Here is a 15,793-nt window from a genome sequence, read left to right as displayed (position 1 = left end):
ACAACAGGAAAATTGGAGAGGTGGAGGTATGCTCTGGAAATCAGAGGAATGAAGGTTAGCCTCAGCAAGAGTGTGTGAACAAGAGTGTGTGAATTCACACACATACACGTGTGTGAATAAGAGGTCCTCAAGAGGGATGGTGAGGCTACAGGGAGCAGAGGTAAAGAAGGTGCAGGATTTTAAGTACTTAGGGTCAACTGTCCAGAGCAACGAAGAGTGTGGAAAGGAGGTGAAGAGGTGGGTACTGGCAGGTTGGAATGGGTGGAGAAAAGTGTCAGGTGTGTTGTGCGATAAAAGAGATTAGCAAGAATGAAAGGAAAGGTGTACAGGACAGTGGTGAGACCAGTGATGCTCTACGGCTTAGAGACAGTGGCACTAAAGAAAAGACAGGAGGCAGAGTTGGAGGTAGCAGAGCTGAAGATGTTTAGGTTCTCCTTGGAAGTGACAAGGATGGATAGGATCGAGAATGAGTTCATCAGAGGGACAACCCACGTTGGAGATAAAGTCAGAGCGGCCAGATTGAGTGGTTTGGACATGTTCAGAGGAGAGATGGTGAATATATCGGTAGAAGGATGCTGAGGTTGGAACTGCCAGGCAGGAGGTCTAGAGGAAGACCAAAGAGGAGATTTATGGATGCAGTGAGAGAGGACATGAAGTTAGTTGTTGTGAGAGAAGAGGATGCAGAGGATAGGGTTAGATGAAGGCAGATGATTCGCTGTGGCGACCACTGAAGGGGAACAGCCGAAAGACAAAGATCTTACACCAACAACAATGCCACTGAAACCTCATTCTGTTGGTTGATGTGAGAGTGTGTTTCTGTATTTGTTCAGTTATTCTTTTGATCGTTACACAAATGAGTACCGTGACATGTGTTTATATATAGTGGCTCGTGGAGTGTACAATCCAAAGTCCATTTCAGTTCCAGGTCTCAACATTTTCACAATTAAGAAACATTTAAGAAGAGTAAATACTTAATATAAGATGCTGTCCAGGATTGAATCCAAAATACCATACACCAAATAGTGCCCTTTATCAGGGGTTAATGATTATTAGAACACATGTGAAGCAGAGTGATACATATACAGTACATCTTAAAAAGTTTGAATATTGTAGAAAATAAATGATCTTAAACAGTAAAGCTTTACACATAAAAGAAATATTTCAAAACATATTTGTTTTAATTTTAGTGATTATGACTTATAGCTCAAGAAAATTAATAATTCAGTTTCTTAAAATATAATAATAATAATAATAATAATAGTTAATTTTGATATAGTTAAGTTAGAGTAAATTACGATTCATACAGTATATAGTCCAGATTTTTTAAAATATTTGTCACACATAAATGTTATATAAAAAAAGTAATATTACACAAGAATAACCGAAGTAAATACATAATGCAGTTTTTAAATGATTTAATTTATCAAGGGAAAAAAGCACTCCAAACCTACCTAGCCATGTCTGAAAAAAAAAATTCCACCCTAAATATAATTTAGATATGCAAAGAAAAAATATCAGGAAGGGACAAATACTTTTTCACAGTACTGTAGATACTGTGCATTTCTCTTTAGTACACGCATGGGGAAGACTGCTGACTTGACAGTTGTACAGATGATTATCAACAACCTCCACAAGGCGCGTCCTCACAGAGAGCTGTATCGAAGCATGTTCATGGAAAGTTGACTGCAGTAATTCATAGTAAATTACCCTGAAAGTTACTTGCCCTGTAAGTATTGAGTGCATAAATGAACATAATTTTAAGAAGTTGGACATTCCTGTGTTGTAAATCCTTCTGTGATTGATCCTTATTAATAATTCAAATATTCTGAGATACTTGATTTTTTTGTTTGTTTGTTAATGAGCTGATCCCCTTTGACATGCAGCTGCACAGCATTTTAAATCTCCAAAGCTCCACTATGTCTACATGAGGTTGTTCATTAATAAAACACTGACCAGTGCTGCTTAATCAGGAAGGAATGATAGCTGGAATCTTTATTTAAACATCATTGAAACTACGCACAATCACAGGAACACTAAAAAATACAGCATTACTTAGTAAATCAAAACTATTCCAACTTTAAAGCGATTAAGCTCCTGTTAAATTGAGAAGACTCGTTGAATCCCCATAGGCGAGGGGGCATGCGGAAGCACACACACCTCTTATATAGAAGCAGCTTCCTGTGGGGTCGTCTGGAACGTTGTGGGGTCGTCAGGCTTCCTGTCATTATCAGAGTGCTTACGAGAACACAGTCAATAGGCTGTTCTTGTAAGGGGGCTTGCCTAAAGGACTTTCCTCCTCTGTGTCACAAAAGATGAAGCTCAGCCTTCTCCAGGTATATTATTAAACCTTATATTTTGGTTTTAAGATATTTTTTATGCTTTTGCTGCATTAGTATCTTATAAGCTTTATATTTTTATTCATGAAAAAAAGTTGCATTAATTAAAAAATTTAATAGGAGTTTTTTTAAAGAAATAAATTATTTAAAATAATAAAATTTTGAAAAATATTTAAATAATGTTAAATATATTAAATAATAGACAATTTTAGTTAAATAATAAAGTAAATATTGAGTCAGACTGTCATTTGAACGATCATGAAATTCTGCAAAAACAAGCATGAAAGTATGGTCACATCAAATATTTATTTTCTTTTTTATTGTTATCAGCTCTTTAATTTATTTTTTTTGGATTTGATATAAAATGTATTATTTTCTGATCATCTTTGCAGAGAATATTTAGATGTTTCCATCGAACCTTCATTATAACCTATAATAACCTTGTGAAAGCTTCAGTACATTAAAATTTTGTACATGAATTTTAGGTTATTATATTGACTATATTCAACTAAACACTGAGTGACAATATGATCTAAAAGAGGTTTATTTGTGTATGCATTTCTGATATGTGTTAGCTGTGTTAATAAAAGTTTTGTTCCGAGAAATCATTGTGTTTCAGAGATTGCAATTAAACTGATAGGATCTCTTAAAGCTAATGTTTGGCACCTTCAATACATGCTCTATTGTTCCCAGAAGTGTTGGCACACAATGCAAGAAAAGGGAGAGGAAGGGGAACTCACAAGCTTGTGCCTGATCTGTTTGATAAAAGCAGGCGGAAGAAGTTGAAAGAGCTTGCCAGAACTCCCTTCTCTAAGAGATGTGTATTTGCAGAAAAAAGCATCTATTCATGTATTCCTGTACTGAAGCGAGCCACAACCATGTTGAGGTGTGTATGTGTACGACTCCTTGCCTCCAGGCAAACAGGATGTGTTTTTTACAGAACAAAGTGAAAAACAAAGATCATCACCCACTCACTTCCTTTATAAACTTCATCTCACATTGTTAAAATCTCAGAGGACTGAGGGAAGAGTTGAACTAAAGACAGACCCAGAGCCATGTGTAGCTTTAGCACATTTATTTGTCACGATCTGATATAGTGGGCATTGTTGTGAAGGTTACTATTTGCACATGGACATCATTATATTCAGCCCTTCTGTTTTCTCTTTTTCTTCCTCATTCCATCGTGATCTCATAGTCCTTGAAGACATCTCTCAGTTTTCCCACTGTGACTGCGTGGTCAGCTTTCCCATAGCCCTAAACACATGGAGGCTACACATGAGAACACATTCCGACATAAAGCTTTAATAAACGATCCTTTTAATAAATAGGTAACATTTAATTACTGTTGACTCTCCAAACACTCTAAGTTTCTTCATGTTGCTGTCATGCTCGATCTTTCCACCACCGAGGCAGCTGCACTCCAGACCCAGAGCGTCCATAGCAGGACTCAACTTTTCAAAAATATTATCTAAAATGGAAGAAAAAGTCCCATATAAGCAGTACAGATTTTTACCTTTTTTTTCTATAAGAAGGTGAACTACATCCATTACCTGTTAATCCATCCAAACTATAACTACACTGCCTGGTGAAAGAAAAGGTCATCACTTCCGGGCAAGGCCAAATTAAGAGTTAAAAAAATGGTGTAATGGTAAAAAAAAAAAAAAAAAAAAATTATGCATTTCCACACGCAACATGTGAGGAGAACTCACCATAAAAAAAATGCTTATTTCTTTAGATATACATAGTTTTATGCTGTATAATTTATGTTTCTATTATGTGTGTGTTGTGGGTCTGCTGGAGCAACTCTCCAAATTTAGTTGTATCTTGCACAATACACTGACAATAAAGGCATCCAATTCAATTATTGGTAAAACTCATAAGAAAAAGACTTCAGTTTGATCAAGAGCATAAAGATTGGATTTGGAGCAATAGAAAATGGTCATGTCCTTTGAGAGTCCAGATTATAAAAAGAAGCGCATGAAGCAATCTGGAGCGCCTGGAGGCAGTGTTATCACCTGAGGTTGCTTCAGTTGTCGCAGGAGCTTGTTAAAAGTTTTTAAATATTGTGTAGTATTTTTACTAGTTTGTACATATAAATTTGTAAATATATTCACTTTTTCTATGTGTACTGAGACTACAGTTTATTTTTGCCCACACACATTTCCGTCCTGTAGTGCTTGAAAGCCTGATTTCGTCCGGCTGTGTTAAAAACAGCAAAATGCAAGTAAATTGGACGTCTAAATAGAAAAGGCATTAAATGAGAAGTGCCATAAGTAATACTGCTATTATTATTTTTTATACAATGTTTTCAAACTTCTGTGCACAAATAAAAGAAATAAGAATATAAGCACAACTAATTAAACACACAGGTCAAGGTGTGTGAAAGTGCATGCAGGGCAGCATAAAGCACCAGGGGAGCACTTTACACCATGCATCAGCACAGACTCGTTGAGGACTTTACTACTTTGCTTCTTTTTAAAAACTTTTTTCCTCTAAAGATTTCATAGCTGATTTCTTGGATGTTTTAATGTTTTTGAAGTATGAAGTTTTTGAGCCCGCTGTCCTAAAAATAATCTTTACCACTGATGGGAGTAAATGTAATGCAATCGGCTGTTCCCGTTGAGGGGTTGTCACAGCGGACTATCCGATCCGCACACAACTTGGCACAGGGTTTGTGCCAGACGCCCTTCCTGACACAACACTCCAGTTATGTCCGAACTTGGGACCGGCACTGTGCTGTGAATCGAACCCCTGCCAAACCCCAGTGGTAATGCAGGCAGCAAGTTAAAGTTTAATAACTAGCCCGTACTAGTTACTAGTTAATCTAGTAAGGTGTAACCTAGCGGTGGTGTCACCTGACCTCATCACCTGTAGTTTGTACACAGTCTATTAATAATAAGCACAGGGAACAGACTACACACTGGGCTTGACTTTAGACTGCAGCTCAGAGCACGAGCCTGTAAACCCACGTGACTTGGTCATACCACCCGTATTCAGCACAGGGGGGTGAAGCCATCGGCCCTGCAGAGTCTCTCTCTCTCTGATCTCCTGCCACACACCCGCTAATGTTACAGCGAAGCCTTACACACACTTACTGTGGTACTCGGCACTCTTTGTGCCTCTCACTATGTCTTTGTGAGCGGTTCCATCTTTAACCTTTACTCTGACTAGAATGTATTTAAATTTCCCTTCCGGGTCGATCTCCACCTCAGGGACGTTATTCAGGCTCTCCGCCATGTCAGCGCGCGCTCAGCCTGCGGCTCACTCCAGCCTCGCGCCGCGCCCGCACGAGGGGAACACGCCTTCTGATTGGCTGCGCGAGAGAACCAATGACAATAAAGAGGAGGCGGGACTTATCTAGCACTGAGCTTTATTATATTGCAATGACGAAACAATACAAAGGAGAATATAAGCTACACATTCAGTTATGTAAAGGTAAAACATAGAACACATCACTTGTTCAGACGTAACCAAAGGTTTTGAGAATGACACAAAATTTTTTTCTTTTCTTTTTTTTCTTTTTTTTTTTTTTACAAAGTCTGCTGCTTCAGTGTTTTTAGATCATTAGTCCAGATGTTAGTGTGGTATACTGAAGTATAACCACAAGCATTTCACAAGTCAAAGGCTTTTATGGACAATTACATTACATTTATGTAAAGAGTCAATTTGCAGTGTTGGTCCTTCTTTTCCCCAAGCCCTCAGTAGGATTGACCCCAAGCCCTCAGTAGGATTGACCCCAAGCCCTCAGTAGGATTGACCACAAGCCCTCTTCAGGACTGACCACAAGCCCTCAGTAGGATTGACCCTAAGCCCTCAGTAGGATTGACCACAAGCCCTCTTCAGGACTGACCACAAGCCCTCAGTAGGATTGACCACAAGCCCTCAGTAGGATTGACCACAAGCCCTCAGTAGGATTGACCACAAGCCCTCAGTAGGATTGACCACAAGCCCTCAGTAGGATTGACCCCAAGCCCTCAGTAGGAGGGGAGTTTCCTGCCATGGTTTTATTATGACATTTACTTGGTTTATAAAGACATTGTACGATTTCTGATATACAATTTCTGGAGGAATTTGCGGATACCATTTGTCCTTCATTAGCATGGATAAGGGATATAAAAATATTCTCATATTTTACAAAATAGTTTTTATCAACAAAAATAGCTTTAAATAAAAGAATAGAAAAAAACAAGACAGTTTAGAAGAAAATATTTAGATCAAGTTCATAAAAAACACACACTTGAAGCAACCTGAAGTTACAATTTTATTGGTAGAGGACATCACCTCCAATATTGTTTAAAATTTTTTTTTTTTTTTTACACTGTCTGTTGAGATCAAGGCTGGGATTCTACGGGTTTGGGGAGGACCAGGTCAGCTCCAGTGGCTTTTTTTGTAGTGGTCACCTCAGGTTGGGCAAAATACTTATGGTCTTCCAGAAAAAAATGGATATAAAACAAATCTGAATATGGCCTGAGTAAGATATTTTAATATTTTACTAATATTTTACTGGATCAACTTTGCGTTGATTATGGCTGTGTCATCAGTTTGAAATGTCACAGCCATGAAAAACTTTCTTCACAGGAAATTAGTACAACATTAGTTTCACCTCCTGTCTCTCTCTCTATCTCTCGCACAAACACGCACTTTTTTTTTGCCAGTTTCCTTCAGAATTCCCACTCAGGGCTTTCCCTCTCTGGACGATAATCAGTGCCTGACAGTCTGGCTCTGTCTACTTATGTCTATTATTAATAGTATATTCATGACCTGCCTTCAACATTCCTTCAAAAACAATAAAATTCTTTAAATAAAACTCAATAGACTTTAAATGTAAAACAACTTAATAGTTGATTAAAAGCAGGCCTCTCTATTTGTTTCAGAACAATTAACACAGTATCACTTATATATTTTTTGAGCTAATGTGCAGATTTATAAATGTATATTTATATAATAACAACATTACTTTTAAATTATTCTGAAGTTTAGTACTCATTTACAAATGTATCCTTGATATGCTTGTTTCTTCATAACATGTTAAAAAATCCTGCAATTGCAGGAATTCTGCTAAACACATTACCTTACTCATATCCTGTTTTTTTTCCTTTAAGATATACATAGATACATTTATACAGAACTTTCCCTCTTGTGCATTGAGATAATAGACCATGATTCATCAGTCAGTATTATTTAGCTTTCTAATTTTGGTATGTTCTTTAACTACTTGAACTAGTGATCTGAACAGGAAACACAACTAAATATCCAGTTGTACAGAACACTTCTATCCACAACCAAAAAGTACAGAATTTTGAGATATGGTTTTCTTCAGGGTTATGGAAATGTAAATTATTAATTGGATCAGTTCCAGAGGCTTATCATCATTATACACAGCTTCCAGGGAATAGCCTAAACATGAGATACAAGTGACGTAGCAACATTTGCAGGACAGAGAGCTTAATTACAAAAAAAATCAACTAAACCAAAAACTGAGCAATGTGGTTAAAAGAAAAAAAAATATTTTAACCACATTGGGGGCAACGGGGCACAACTGGGCAATTTGGGCAAAGAGACTCAGCAGAGGGTACACAAAGGGAGCAGACAAAAGCAGTTAATGTGCTTCATGAGGTTTTGTGTATTTGAAATTTATAAGTCAATGTGAAAACAATGTACAATGCATTCTAATAATAAAGGACACAAGGATTGTAGAATTCACTCTAATGAAGTCACCCTGCAACTGCATTTTAAAGGAGCATTTAAGTCAAATCGGGACTTGTGAAGAAATGTCTGGTGAACATAGGGGTACAACCAAGTGATATTTATAGAAGACTTCAGGCACAGTATGGTGATGTGACTCTTAGCCACAGTAAAACGTTTGAATGGTTCAGACATTTTGAAAAAGTCTTACTGTGTGAATGATGATCTTGCCCAAGGTGGCTCGGAGCCCACTGCAGTCGTTCCCAAAACCAATCAGCGAGTAGAGTGTGCTCAGGAAGAAGCTGGTTTGATCAACAATATCATTCTGGTTTTGCTGGACAAAGCATGACCTTGTTACTGCCATTGCCATTTCAGAACTGTGTTCTGTTATTCTGCACAATCATAAGTCCGAGGTTGACTTACATAAACAACTCTTGGTTTTTAATCTCTTTTATTCCTGAATCACTGCTCTGTTGGGTTAAGACCTGGCAACTGACAAAATTAGATTTGAGTCACTTCAGGTTGGTAATGTGAATGTAGCAAACAATGACTTGCTTTTCTCCTCTGGATAGTCCTCTCCGTATTTAAATTAATCCTTATTTAACAACAAATTCTCTCAATACAAGAGCAACTCAGGGCTTAGAAAAGACATTTAGGGCTATTAACTGTTTGAAAATTCATCTTACACAATACACATGGGCAACAAGAAATACCTGTCAGTCACAAATTCTAGTATTTGTGAAAGTTGAAATATTGATGCTTTAGGCTGAATGTGAAACCATACAATGCGATCATCTGCCACAAGCATACACCTTAGACAAAGACAGATGGGCGGATGGAAAAGTTTGACCGAAATGTTTTCAGGGGATTGGCAGGCCTTGCCATTTTAATGCTTTTAAAGGGGACTGTGTATATTTTACCAGAAACCATTAGATTATGATAAAAAGCCAAACTGAAATAATGTTTTGCTAAACAGGGTAATCATGGCTATATCTATTCATTGTTACACATGTTTACATGCAGGAATTTCCCTAGATAGAAAAAAAATGTGATGATGCCCTTTTGGCTTTTCTGTTTTACTATAGAAAGGGAAAAGCAAACTTCCTCTCCCACGTGCTTCCTCTCCCAGACCACTGGGGAAACATGGAAAGTGAGAAGAAGGGTATTTCCAGAAGGCGGAATTCCAGAACTCTACTCCTTGTCGCCTTAAGATTCCGGGACGCGAGGCAGGACGGATGCGAGCAACCTATTTAAACCGCAGCAGTCCAGGACTCAGAGCCATAAAATTTTTTGAAACATTCATCTTGTCTTAACATTGTGAATATACTGCATAAGAAAGGAATACATCCAAAGAATCACTTAAAATGGTAAGTACAAGGAGCTATTATGAGATGTGCTGGTTTAATAAGTACAAAGTGTTAAATATATATAATATTTTGTTTGATTTCTAATCAAATTATTAGTCAGTCTGTAACAATATATTATTAGTCAGACGTTATAAAGCAAGTCCGAAGCGAATTCAAGTTTTAGATTGTTCTTTTGGCAAATAACTTGGCATGTTTTTAGGAATAAATGTTTAGAATGAGCAAAAAAGACTAAAATTGCAAAGGAAAGAAGAAATAAGTTTAATAGGTTGAAACTAATATTGATTTATTAAAAAATGCTAAATATTTTGACAATTTTCATATTATTTTTATTCAATGTTATATTTTGCAGTGCACAGTTGTAATTCTATCGTTCACTTTCCTTTAAAATTGTAGATTTTGTCAGGCCACATGTAAATCTCTATTTTAATTCCAGTCGTAGAATCACTTCATGAAAGCAATGTTTCTCTTTTCACAGGATTTCTACAATACACATATGACCAAAATCTCTACATTTTTCATTCTGCTTGTTGCAAGTAAGAGATTTATTTAACCCTTAAAAGGAGTAGGACATTACCTCCAGTATGTATTACAGTAGCAGTTTCAAATGGAATGTTGTACAAGAAATGTCTTTGTTTCCTAACACAGGTCTAAGTCAGTGGACAGGAGTTGAAGGCTGGTCGTACCACCGATCGGAGGTTACCATGGACTGGGCAGCAGCCCGTAACTGGTGTAGGGAACACTACACCGACATGGTGGCCATTCAAAACCATGATGAGATAGAACACCTCAACAGTATTCTCCCCCAGGTGGCAGGATACTACTGGATCGGTATTCGCAAAATTAACAGTACCTGGACCTGGGTGGGAACCAATAAGCCTCTGACAGCAGAAGCTGAGAACTGGGCTCAAGGGGAACCTAATAATGGACGCAACAATGAGGACTGTGTGGAAATCTACATCAAGAGAAAACATGATGCGGGCAAGTGGAATGACGAGTCCTGCAAAAAGCAGAAGACTGCACTATGTTACACTGGTATGTCAAAACTATATAACAATAATAATAATAACAACGGTCAGGTTTGATTTACTGTTAAGACCTTGGTAATAATAAACACAATATAATTAAAAAAAAATAAAAGTGTTATAAATAAAATGATTAATTGACAATTTACTAGTAAGACTTTTGGCAAATGTACATGCAAAAAAATGATGATGTCTATATTGTGTGTAAAAGAGGCATTTGTTTCTCTTCTTTAGCATCCTGTCAGATAGACTCCTGCAGCTATAAGGGGGAGTGTGTTGAGACCATTAACAGCCACCGGTGTGAGTGTTTTGAGGGCTTTTATGGAGAAAAGTGTGAACATGGTGAGTAAATGTATTTTTGTTCTCTGTTGCGGTCATATATTTATCTGTTTATTGTTGTCCTGGAGGCATTACATTTCCTCCCACTATGTACCTGTGTGTGGATGAGCTATAAAATGAGAATATATAAACTGATATGGTTGGAAACCTGATTTTCAGTTGTCAAATGTGACGAAAAGGAAATCTTTGATCCTGAGCATGGCGGCGTCCAATGCCACCACCCTAATGGAGACTTTTCTTACAAATCTGAATGCAAGTATTCCTGTCATGAGGGCTACCAGTTGGTGGGCAAAGAAACAACACAATGTATTAAGGCATGGTCCAACAAACGCCCAACCTGTGAATGTAAGTAGCTTTAATAGCACCCCTGTGAAAACAACAGAAACTTTCAGTACATTTAAATTAAACAATGTGTGCTCTAGCTCACTGTATTGCATTTTTTTTTGTGCAGTAATCCATTGCTTTGAGCTGAATATGACACTTCATGGAGACATACAGTGCAATCACTCACTTTCACCCTTCAGCTATCAGTCCTCCTGTGAGTTTAGCTGTGAGGAAGGGTACACACTAACAGGTTCCAGCTCCAGCTGGCTGATATGTGATGCATTTGGGAACTGGAATGATTCACAACCCACCTGTGAAGGTGAAAAGAGGCCACAAACATACACCATCTGTAAATCTTATCACTGAAACTCCAAACACTTCATACGCTATAAAGACAAAAACATAGTTTTTCACATAAAACACAGAGTTGTAGATGTTTAAAGCAGTTGACACTGTTACAGGTTAGCTGTAAAGTCATACAGTGTGCAGGTAATTTACGTACATGCTGAATAAATTGCTGACTCAGACTTGGTGACTGCTGTTTTGGACTTGAGTGCGTTTGTTGACTTTAGTGTCTATCAGCCTGAACACGTCTGTGTGTCCTTCACAGCTGTCCGCTGTCCGACTATTGATGCCCCAGAGAATGGGACAATGAGCTGCAGTGGAGAGAGATATGGGAGCAGATGTGTGTTCAGCTGTAATGCCGGGTTCAGACTTTTGGGCGAGTCAGAGCTTACATGCACCAAAACTGCTCAGTGGAGCCAGCAGACACCTTCCTGCACAGGTCAGAAGCAGAACCCTTCCAGTGTTTAATTATGTTTATATAAGTTAAAACATAATTGAGTAAAACAAATTCTACTTGTGTTTCATCTGCAGCCGTTCAGTGTCCCGCTCTCCAGACTCCACAGAATGGCCGTGTGTCCTGTACAGATGAGACTCTCAGTACAGGCTCCATATGCAGCTTCACTTGTGATGAGGGCTTCAGTCTGGAGGGGGCATTGAGCATAGAGTGTACCGGGAGTGGAGAATGGAGCACAGATGTCCCCAGCTGCACAGGTAACAATCCTCAGCCCAAAGATCATTAGATCCACTTCTGATGTCCAGTGCAGTCTGGTCATTTATCCCATCATATATTTTCCCTAAACTTTATTAATGGCTACACAACAATCAAAAAAGTTTAGAGGCAAATATTAGACGAATTATACAACTTCCCTTCATGGTAAATAAATTGCTGATTCTGCATGGCTCCATTAAGTATCTCTGCTCCCCCCCACAACCCCCCACCCCCACCCACAGCTGTCCGCTGTCCGACTATTGATGCCCCGGAGAATGGGACAATGAGCTGCAGTGGAGAGAGATATGGGAGCAGATGTGTGTTCAGCTGTAATGCCGGGTTCAGACTTTTGGGCGAGTCAGAGCTCACATGCACCAAAACTGCTCAGTGGAGCCAGCAGACACCTTCCTGCACAGGTCAGAATCAGCACCCTTCCAGTGTTTAATTATGTTCATATAAGTTAAAACATAATTGAGTAAAACAAATTCTACTTGTGTTTCATCTGCAGCCGTTCAGTGTCCCGCTCTCCAGACTCCAGTGAATGGCCGTGTGTCCTGTACAGATAAGACTCTCAGTACAGGCTCCATATGCAGCTTCACTTGTGATGAGGGATTTAGCCTGGAGGGGGCATTGAGCATAGAGTGTACCGGGACCGGAGAATGGAGCACAGACCTCCCCAGCTGCACAGGTAACAATCCTCAGCCCAAAGATCATTAGATCCACTTCTGATGTCCAGCGCAATCTGGTCATTTATCCCATCATATTTTTTCCTTAAACTTTATTAATGGCTACACAACAATCAAAAAAGTTTAGAGGCAAATATTAGACGAATTATAGAACTTACCTTCATGGTAAATAAATTGCTGATTTCTGTCATCTGTGTCCCCCACAGCTGTCCGCTGTCCGACTATTGATGCCCCAGAGAATGGGACAATGAGCTGCAGTGGAGAGAGATATGGGAGCAGATGTGTGTTCAGCTGTAATGCCGGGTTCAGACTGTTGGGCGAGTCAGAGCTCACATGCACCAAAACTGCTCAGTGGAGCCAGCAGACACCTTCCTGCACAGGTCAGAAGCAGAACCCTTCCAGTGCTTAATTATGTTCATATAAGTTAAAACATAATTGAGTAAAACAAATTCTACTTGTGTTTTATCTGCAGCCGTTCAGTGTCCCGCTCTCCAGACTCCACAGAATGGCAGTGTGTCCTGTACAGATGAGACTCTCAGTACAGGCTCCATATGCAGCTTCACTTGTGATGAGGGCTTCAGCCTGGAGGGGGCATTGAGCATAGAGTGTACCGGGAGTGGAGAATGGAGCACAGACATCCCCAGCTGCACAGGTACAGAACCTTGATCTTTGTCTGACTGCACACCAATTTTTATTCATATCTAAAAAGCATAATGAATAATATCCACCATATGGTGTCAGTAGCAGTACATAAACTTGAACCCTCATTTTCCTTCTGTTTCTGCAGCTGTTCAGTGTCCCGCTCTCCAGACTCCACTGAATGGCAGTGTGTCCTGTACAGATGAGACTCTCAGTACAGGCTCCATATGCAGCTTCACTTGTGATGAGGGCTTCAGCCTGGAGGGGGCATTGAGCATAGAGTGTACCGGGACCGGAGAATGGAGCACAGATGTCCCCAGCTGCACAGGTAACAATCCTCAGCCCAAAGATCATTAGGTCTACTTCTGAGGTCCAGAACTACATCTGAGGATTTAGCTGTTGATTTAAATGGTCTTAGTGTTCTTTGACACTATAAACTGTGTTCCAATATGTAAACTATATATATATATATATCGTGCTGTATATGGAGTATACAGTCGCTTAGATCTTGCAGACGTTGAAGAATGTTCCTTATTTTTCTCACTCTGCAGCAGTGAGATGTTCCTACCTCCAGAAGCCAACCAATGGCTTTATCAACTGTTCTTCAGAGGAAGCTGTCTTTAGCACTTCCTGTTCCTTCACCTGTTTCAATGACTATCAGCTTAATGGTCACAAGATGGTGATGTGCAGCCTTAATGGCAGCTGGACTGGAGAGGTGCCTGAATGCCAGGGTAAGGATCAGACTGAAGCTGACATTGACAACATTTTCAGAACGGAAATAATTCCAAGGCCTTAACACACCAGTTTGTTAAAATAATAGAAGTTAATATTTATGCAGTTTAATAGAGTGAGTGTGATATACTGTAGACCAGGAAGCCTGTAGTTGAAAGTTTGATGACTTTCATTTCCCTTTATTCTTTTTATTATCTTTATTTCCACCAGCTCATCCTGCTACCTTCAGCCCGTCTCTGGTGTCTGGCCTAACCATAGGTGTTGGAGGCACGACTGCACTTTCCAGCCTCGCTCTTGTCTTCTCGATACTAAAGAGACTCAGAAAGATGAAAGGTAAGAGAAAGGATATATTATTTCCCTCTAACTCCAACCCTTCTCCACTTTCTTTAAATATTGTTCGTAACATTCTGCTCTCGATCTTTCTCTACATTCTTCTATCGGTATCAAAGTTTTTAATTCTATTGTTATTGAATACTAAATAATGTTAAACATATTAGATTATACAGTATTATAAGTAAACTAATGCTTTATATTTTTTCCTTTATTTAATTACAGCTAAGAAGTTTGACATTAGGTGAGTTTTGCTCTTTTTTCCAACATATTTACACAATGTTTATCAGTATGTGTGTGCATTGTGTTGATGTTCTGATGTTGCCTTGTGAGGCTGACCTGTCTTATGTTTATTTTCTTTAGTAACTCAGACATTGAGGTCCCACACCAAGTATACAAAAGCAGCACAGACAGTCTCATCTAGGTGAGTTTAGAATCTTTCACTTATACCAGTAGTTACAGTATATGCACATATTCTATAGTGATTGTTCAGATCATCCAGTTATGTTCTTATTCATTGTTTGTAGCTCATATTATACTAAATTGGCTTTTTTCTTACCTTTTTAAAACATTTTGCACACAGGTCTCCATCGATACTAAACTGTGGACAAAGACGTTCCTACTGTAGCGTGAATGAATGTGCTCCTTGCTCAATTCCAGATTTTGTATAGTACTTTTATCAATTGTCACAGAGCAGCTGTATATAAATCCAATAATGGGTTTAGATTTAGATTTCTAATGAGAAAGTCAGAACCTGAGACGAAATCAGGAAAAAGACTTGAGAGAAAGCAGACTCAAAAGGGAACACATCATCCATAACTCTATAGTAGAGAGACAAAACTGCTAAGTTTGTTGAAAAAATCTTCAGTATAAGCATTATAATTATTATCATTAGTTTTTATTTCAAGGAAATCTAAGAGGACGAAGCAGGGAGTAGCAATGACTGTAACTAGAAAAGAGAGAGAGGTCAATGAACTGAGGTTGATCCTCAGTCCTCTGTAGTTATTTAATATACTGTACTGTGTACTTTACAGTGGAAATATTTATTATCTTATTTATTGAGCATATTGTTCTATGCTGTTTTGCTATTTATGAATTTTAACATGAGCTACTGTATGTTTGATTATTGTACTGTATATCATTTCTTACTGTTTTATAATTTTTTATGTGTAAATCAGTTTTGCTTTTTGTAGCCTGTTTGTTAAAGAGCCAAACGAGTCTGTTCTGTTCGAATGTGAATTGTCAATAAAAATAATAATGAGAATAATAAATATAATTA

The 15,793-nt window shown here is 38.5% G+C and overlaps 2 protein-coding genes across 5 annotated transcripts; one reads left to right on the top strand and one right to left on the bottom strand.

The window, feature by feature from the left end:
• Positions 1–3,396: 3,396 nt before the first annotated feature.
• Positions 3,397–5,610, bottom strand: si:dkey-51e6.1 (uncharacterized protein LOC558617 homolog). The gene is made up of 3 exons (XM_053484274.1): positions 5,432–5,610; positions 3,680–3,804; positions 3,397–3,590 (listed from the first exon to the last, which is right to left on the bottom strand). The coding sequence occupies exons 1-3, from the start codon at positions 5,571–5,573 to the stop codon at positions 3,510–3,512; spliced, it is 348 nt and encodes a 115-aa protein (XP_053340249.1). The 5' UTR covers positions 5,574–5,610; the 3' UTR covers positions 3,397–3,509.
• Positions 5,611–9,270: 3,660 nt separating this feature from the next.
• On the top strand, positions 9,271–15,793 carry sele (selectin E). 4 transcript variants are annotated; one of them, XM_053484603.1, is made up of 17 exons: positions 9,275–9,388; positions 9,864–9,921; positions 10,034–10,420; positions 10,645–10,752; positions 10,909–11,094; positions 11,201–11,392; positions 11,684–11,857; positions 11,950–12,129; positions 12,370–12,543; positions 12,636–12,815; positions 13,020–13,193; positions 13,286–13,465; positions 13,601–13,780; positions 14,004–14,183; positions 14,395–14,517; positions 14,740–14,938; positions 15,098–15,793. In XM_053484603.1, the coding sequence occupies exons 1-16, from the start codon at positions 9,386–9,388 to the stop codon at positions 14,760–14,762; spliced, it is 2,502 nt and encodes an 833-aa protein (XP_053340578.1). In that variant the 5' UTR covers positions 9,275–9,385; the 3' UTR covers positions 14,763–14,938; positions 15,098–15,793. The 4 variants fall into 4 exon arrangements, with proteins under 4 accessions (XP_053340579.1, XP_053340581.1, XP_053340578.1 ...); XM_053484604.1 differs by lacking the exon at positions 13,020–13,193 and having other exon boundaries at positions 9,271–9,388; XM_053484605.1 differs by lacking the exon at positions 13,601–13,780 and having other exon boundaries at positions 9,276–9,388.

This window comes from Clarias gariepinus, chromosome 23 (genome assembly GCF_024256425.1).
Source record: "Clarias gariepinus isolate MV-2021 ecotype Netherlands chromosome 23, CGAR_prim_01v2, whole genome shotgun sequence".
Classification (NCBI taxonomy): Eukaryota; Metazoa; Chordata; class Actinopteri; order Siluriformes; family Clariidae; genus Clarias; species Clarias gariepinus.
This window is presented reverse-complemented; position numbering and strand designations above follow the sequence as displayed.

Excerpts from the sequence above, each read along its gene's own strand:
- si:dkey-51e6.1 (XM_053484274.1), bottom strand. The coding sequence starts at position 5,573 with ATGGCGGAGAGCCTGAATAACGTCCCTGAGGTGGAGATCGACCCGGAA. Across the intron at positions 3,805-5,431 it reads AAAGAGTGCCGAGTACCACA|ATAATATTTTTGAAAAGTTG; the intron begins GTAAGTGTGTGT and ends CTTCCATTTTAG. Across the intron at positions 3,591-3,679 it reads GAGTGTTTGGAGAGTCAACA|GGCTATGGGAAAGCTGACCA; the intron begins GTAATTAAATGT and ends CCATGTGTTTAG.
- sele (XM_053484603.1), top strand. Across the intron at positions 11,858-11,949 it reads GCAGACACCTTCCTGCACAG|CCGTTCAGTGTCCCGCTCTC; the intron begins GTCAGAAGCAGA and ends TTTCATCTGCAG. Across the intron at positions 14,518-14,739 it reads GAGACTCAGAAAGATGAAAG|CTAAGAAGTTTGACATTAGG; the intron begins GTAAGAGAAAGG and ends ATTTAATTACAG.